General features: G+C 44.8%; 1 protein-coding gene across 1 annotated transcript in view; it reads right to left on the reverse strand.

Moving 5' to 3' along the window:
* Positions 1 to 6,118, reverse strand: part of T265_03450 (hypothetical protein) — a gene marked incomplete at both ends in the record, with an annotated part of 108,787 nt that overhangs the window by 19,200 nt on the left and 83,469 nt on the right. The window contains 2 exons of the mRNA XM_009167934.1: positions 2,452 to 2,589; positions 5,852 to 5,954. Coding sequence (XP_009166198.1) covers positions 2,452 to 2,589; positions 5,852 to 5,954 — 241 coding nt within the window. The remainder of the gene's footprint in view (positions 1 to 2,451; positions 2,590 to 5,851; positions 5,955 to 6,118) is intronic.

Here is a 6,118-nt window from a genome sequence, read left to right on the forward strand (position 1 = left end):
TGGCAGTATCCTAGCCCTCGTGCTTCCTTCGGGTGGCATGGCAGCTAGACACCGAAGGGGACTACAGCTGAACGATTATCTTATATTATTTATTTTTATTTCGTTCTCGCAAAATACAACTGATGTGTCACACTGTACCGCCCCATAAGATTCATTCCGATTCGTCAATGGTCAGACCAAAGAGTAATTCTTGCACTGGGCTCAATTTATGGTTATCTGATGTCTCGAACAAAGTTTGCGTGCAGAAAGATTTGGTGTGTTGAGCTTGGCTTTGTCATGAATGTCTGACCCATCACATATTCCCTGATGGCCGTCCATATCCACTACCCCATTTAACGTAAGTTCTTCCCCTTCGTCCAAGTAGATGTGTTTCGAAGTTCAGTGACCTTACCAATTGTCAAGTTGTGTCCCGAATATCGATAGTTCACACCTTCCCTACATCCATTTCATTGCTATCTGACTACTATCATTATGGTTTCAATGTTCGTGCTTATTGCGATGTGGAATAACACGTTGCGAGTTCGGGTGAATCCGTCAAGGCTTTGTTTTCTCCCAATGGAATCAACGGAAAACGACACTCTCCCTTTTCTTCACACTTCACTCACTGGATGATCTAGTGACAAACTAACAGAAAACGGATTTTTCCCAGGGCACTCAGAGCGAGTCATCTGACATGCTACCAATATCGTAATTGTTTGGTTTCCAAAAAAACAGCATATTAATTGAGCGCCTCGCTGGGTGAAGATGCATAGGAATGGAAGTAAGGAACAATCGTGAGACAATGCTGCTTAAGCAGGAAGACTTATTATAGCAGCGTTAGACTATGGACTATTCTGGAAGCGAATTCAGTAGTACCAGACACGAGATTAACTGTGAAATTTGGTTGTCTGAAGGCACGGTACAGAGTGCACAGGTGTGACGATAGGAAAGGCCGTACAGAAGACCAGAAAGTATACGGATGGAGCTATCGGAATCTCCTGTGTCTTCCGCCGTGGATACACGGCAACTTTGTGTGATGACTCTGTTGTTTAGGAGGAAGCTCCGCAGTCAAAATCTCGAAACAGCGAAACTTCGCAAGCAAATGAAAAGCTTTGCAAAAAGGGTTGATTCTCGTTTGTGTGATTTCCCAGGGGGCACATCATTAAGCACTGAATGACTAAGGACCGGTTTCTTGATGAAAGTAATTGACGGAAGTTTTACCGGTTGGATCTGTACATTGGTTTGTTTGATAGGACGTAGGATGCGAAACCAGCCAACTCGGGGAGGGGGGGGGTTCGCGTTTTTCGCATTGCGACAATAGGATGTTCTGTCTTGTCACATATGTCGCAATATGTTCGAACGGCACAGCTAGTTTCAGGCCATCTTGTTGGTTCTGCGAGGCGCCGAGCATATCGGATACCCTGACGCCATCAACTTTACACTGATTTCAGTGAGATGGCACAGTTAGTGGACAGGGTTACAATGGTGACTTACGTTGTCCTCAAGTCTATCCATCTCCGCTCCGGTTCCAAGTTTAGATTAGGGGGCACGGGTGTGGTGTAAACAGTCAGGACGTAATGACCAGTCGATGTCCTGGTTTCGGGTTTTAGTTTAGACGGGTGTGGTGTAAACAGTCAGGACGTAATGACCAGTCGATGTCCTGGTTCCGGATTTTAGAACTAACACGCTGACCAGACCAGATCTTGCCTAACCGTGGAGTTGAACGACCGAACCTCAGTGCCCACTGGTCCGACCGTGGCGTGAAACGGTTCAGTGCCATCACCTACAGCATGTGGCAAGTCCCTCAACCCTTCCACTGTTGGTGAGCAAGTCCGTAGCAAATGGAACCAATGAAAGCTGAGCATAGTTTATGAATAATGCCGGGGTTATTTTTATCCATTAATGTGCACCTTTTATCCATCTGAAAATGCCGGAATGGGGCTGAAGTGTGGTAGCCCAGTAGAACGTTTGTTGTTGCGAAACAAACTAATAGTCTGTGTTTATCGAACCAACGCCCAAACTCTGCGTGACAATCCTACGACACACAAGGCCGTGTGGTTAACACATAACAGATATCTCTGCAGACGTCGGATACCAACCGATTTCCTGGCGGAGCACTCATTATCTCCGGAACCAATGAAATGAACTTTGTAGTCACGTGTAAGTCAGCTCATCCTATCAAACGAAGCTTGCAGAACACGAAGAAAACGTCAGATACCCTCATTTTTACGGAAGATTTAACTGAATCCAGCCGAACCCCTCGCTTCCAATGATCTTCTTCAAGTTTTCAGCAAGTTATGGAGTGCGATATGTCTAGACATAGAAGAGAACTTCTTCGAAAACTCATGTCATTTCTCATCGGCAAAAAGTACTCTAGCTCCAGCTGACGGACAGTATCATACACGTGTTGACCTGTCAATACTGTGCATAAAAATGTACACTGATAAGAAGCAATAAAATATCCGGACCTACTTGAGCTGTACGAGAATGCAGCTGATATTACGGTATTTGTTTGGAGATGAGGATGCTGTACCCAAGAATGTGATTTCCGGATAGGCATCCTCTACTGAAGTTGCTGAAATGACAACAGTGAGTGGGAAGTGTAGAGTGCTGTAAGAATTAAATCGAACATGAAAATAAAACCAATGAATAAGATTTCTAAGACATTTGAAAATGGCGGGCCGTTGCGTAACCAAGCAGAGTTACATTTGATTGGCTACGGAAAGGTCCTAGCGGTAACATTGAACCAATGGTGAAAAATGGTAGAATAAGCACATACACACACCAGACATTACCGGATACTGGAGATTTGGTATTGATCTGAATAAGCTGGCTGGGCACGCCACAGATAGTTCAACTGTACACCCGAGTAAATACTCTAATCATAAGGGTTGTGGAGGTATAGGGTTCACCAGTAAACTGCACACAAGCCAATCTGCCCGTTGTACATAAGATAGTCAACTCAAATCACTCTGGAACGTACACTTTCCAATATCCACGTGCTGAGAGAATTCTGTGATTCTGTCGAGCCAAAAAAACAGATATGTGTTCTCGACACACATCAAGGTGGGTGAATCGCAAAATTCGCATTCGGCGGAAATCCTGTAACTCGACGCACAACCGGTCAGTGACATCGAAGGTTGCTTCATTCAGCTGATCGCGACAGAATGTTCTGAAAACCATTCGGACACAAAGTATGCCGTGCCTGCAGACAACTACATGCAGGGCGGTTAATTGGCGTCGACGATACCTGTTGTCTGTGAATTCGAAATCGGTCACGCAGGCTTCGAAAAGATTTCAGTGTGAACAGAATTACTCAAACTGTTGGCACATCCAACTGAAAAATACTCACCAAAAACCTAGTACTGCTAAGTGAAGTCAGTTACAGTCAACCACTTTTTGACAGCCATCATGAAAGCGGATTTCGTAAACCCTAACGCTCGTGAGCATTTCGAGCAACGACCTAACATTTTGGTGACAGTAGCCAGGTCTATCAGGCCGAGGTGCGCATATTTGTGCAACTATACGACAATTACAATGTCTAACCGGGGAATTTATCACTGCTATTACAAAGTTTGCTGGCACACAAACATGAAGACTGGCGTCACGCAGCAAACCCAAATGGGCGAAATCCCCAACACCCATAACCGCATTAAAATTGAGTTTGTGGGTTAACGACCAGTTTTCTCAGGATTGAGGAACGGCTAATTGAGATCATAATAGTCTCTACAGAGAAACGTTTCTTCTAACCCCTTTTGATGTTGAAACTGTAGCCGCATATTGGCATTTTATTCAATCTTTGAACAAGTTTCGTGTGCAGTGTCCGAGGCAGACATTATACATACTGAAAGAGAGACAGACACCGAGGTACGTAGAAGGAGTCGAAGTGGTTGGACACCTTTGCAAAATGAAGGAAAGCGGTATTCCAGCAGGGCTGCCACACTGACAAACGAATACCAGGAAATGGGACCGTGGACGACAGAAGCGGTGATACCTGAACATAATGGCCGGAATTTCGAGAGCTAATTGCATCGCTCTGGTAAAGTGGATGACAAAAAACGAAACGGAAAACGAGACTATGAGGCGTTGTCCGTCACGTCGGTGATCGGTAGCTTGGAGCGGACCGATAGAAGATCATGTGATTGTACAGACAACTTTCAATGGAAGATTTCGCTGTATATCTTACGAACAAAAGGATTGAACACCCAACTACACTGTACAAGTGCACAGCCGAGTTTCATGTGGTCTATCCTTTTCGGTCCATACAGAGTATCCACGTTACGACCTTAAGTGGAATGGCTCTGATTTCATTGACAGAAGCGGGACTTTTCAACAATCAGGGAAATAAGCACGGTTTTCTCCGGAGTATGAGGAAAGAACAAAGTGATAGTTTTAAGGGAGTTTTATTTCTCCAACGTGTTTTAGGGAGACCCTTCCAATCATGTGTGGGAAGAAAAGAACAATGTGTCGAAATATGGTTGTCATATGCAGTAATTCCTCCTCCCAAGACGGACCACAAATAACAAGAGGATATTCACTTCAAGCGGGGGATTGTCCCCCGTCCATGGGATCGCAGGCTACGCCGCGCCAGATAAGGAAGGTTGATGTAGGTTTTCTAAGGGAATGACCTTTCTAAGGAAGTGCCTCACTATGAGGATATAACGGTAGGGGATTAAATAACAAAATAGAAAAACTAGGGTAAGCGGATCACTTAGCTCATCAATAAATCCAAAGGGCTAGGGGATATCAACGGATACAGAGGTGAATACATGGTAAGCGGTAGTCCATAGGCTGGCGGGCGCATAATTTTCACTTTTTCCTAGCTCACCAGGATTCTGCTACCTAGTCTGCTGCGCGCATTCAGTCGTATGTAGGGGATCCACTGTCATTGCAGTGTGTGGAAGGGCTAAGATAAANGTGAGATGGCACAGTTAGTGGACAGGGTTACAATGGTGACTTACGTTGTCCTCAAGTCTATCCATCTCCGGTTCCGTGTCAAGTTTAGATTAGGGGGCACGGGTGTGGTGTAAACAGTCAGGACGTAATGACCAGTCGATGTCCTGGTTTCGGATTTTAGAACTAACACGCTGACCAGCCCATATCTTGCCTAACCGTGGAGTTGAACGACCGAACCTCAGTGCCCACTGGTCCGACCGTGGCGTGAAACGGTTCAGTGCCATCACCTACAGCATGTGGCAAGTCCCTCAACCCTTCCACTGTTGGTGAGCAAGTCCGTAGCAAATGGAACCAATGAAAGCTGAGCATAGTTTATGAATAATGCCGGGGTTATTTTTATCCATTAATGTGCACCTTTTAATCATCTGAAAATGCCGAAATGGGGCTGAAGTGTGGTAGCCCAGTAGAACGTTTGTTGTTGCGAAACAAACTAATAGTCTGTGTTTATCGAACCAACGCCCAAACTCTGCGTGACAATCCTACGACACACAAGGCCGTGTAGTTAACACATAACAGATATCTCTGCAGACGTCGGATACCAACCGATTTCCTGGCGGAGCACTCATTATCTCCGGAACCAATGAAATGAACTTTGTAGTCACGTGTAAGTCAGCTCATCCTATCAAACGAAACTTGCAGAACACGAAGAAAACGTCAGGTACCCTCATTTTTACGGAAGATTTAACTGAATCCAGCCGAACCCCTCGCTTCCAATGATCTTCTTCAAGTTTTCAGCAAGTTATGGAGTGCGATATGTCTAGACATAGAAGAGAACTTCTTCGAAAACTCATGTCATTTCTCATCGGCAAAAAGTACTCTAGCTCCAGCTGACGGACAGTATCATACACGTGTTGACCTGTCAATACTGTGCATAAAAATGTACACTGATAAGAAGCAATAAAATATCCGGACCTACTTGAGCTGTACGAGAATGCAGCTGATATTACGGTATTTGTTTGGAGATGAGGATGCTGTACCCAAGAATGTGATTTCCGGATAGGCATCCTCTACTGAAGTTGCTGAAATGACAACAGTGAGTGGGAAGTGTAGAGTGCTGTAAGAATTAAATCGAACATGAAAATAAAACCAATGAATAAGATTTCTAAGACATTTGAAAATGGCGGGCCGTTGCGTAACCAAGCAGAGTTACATTTGATTGGCTACGGAAAGGTGCTAGCGGTAA

The sequence above is a fragment of the Opisthorchis viverrini genome, assembly GCF_000715545.1.
Source record: "Opisthorchis viverrini unplaced genomic scaffold opera_v5_49, whole genome shotgun sequence".
NCBI lineage: Eukaryota > Metazoa > Platyhelminthes > Trematoda > Opisthorchiida > Opisthorchiidae > Opisthorchis > Opisthorchis viverrini.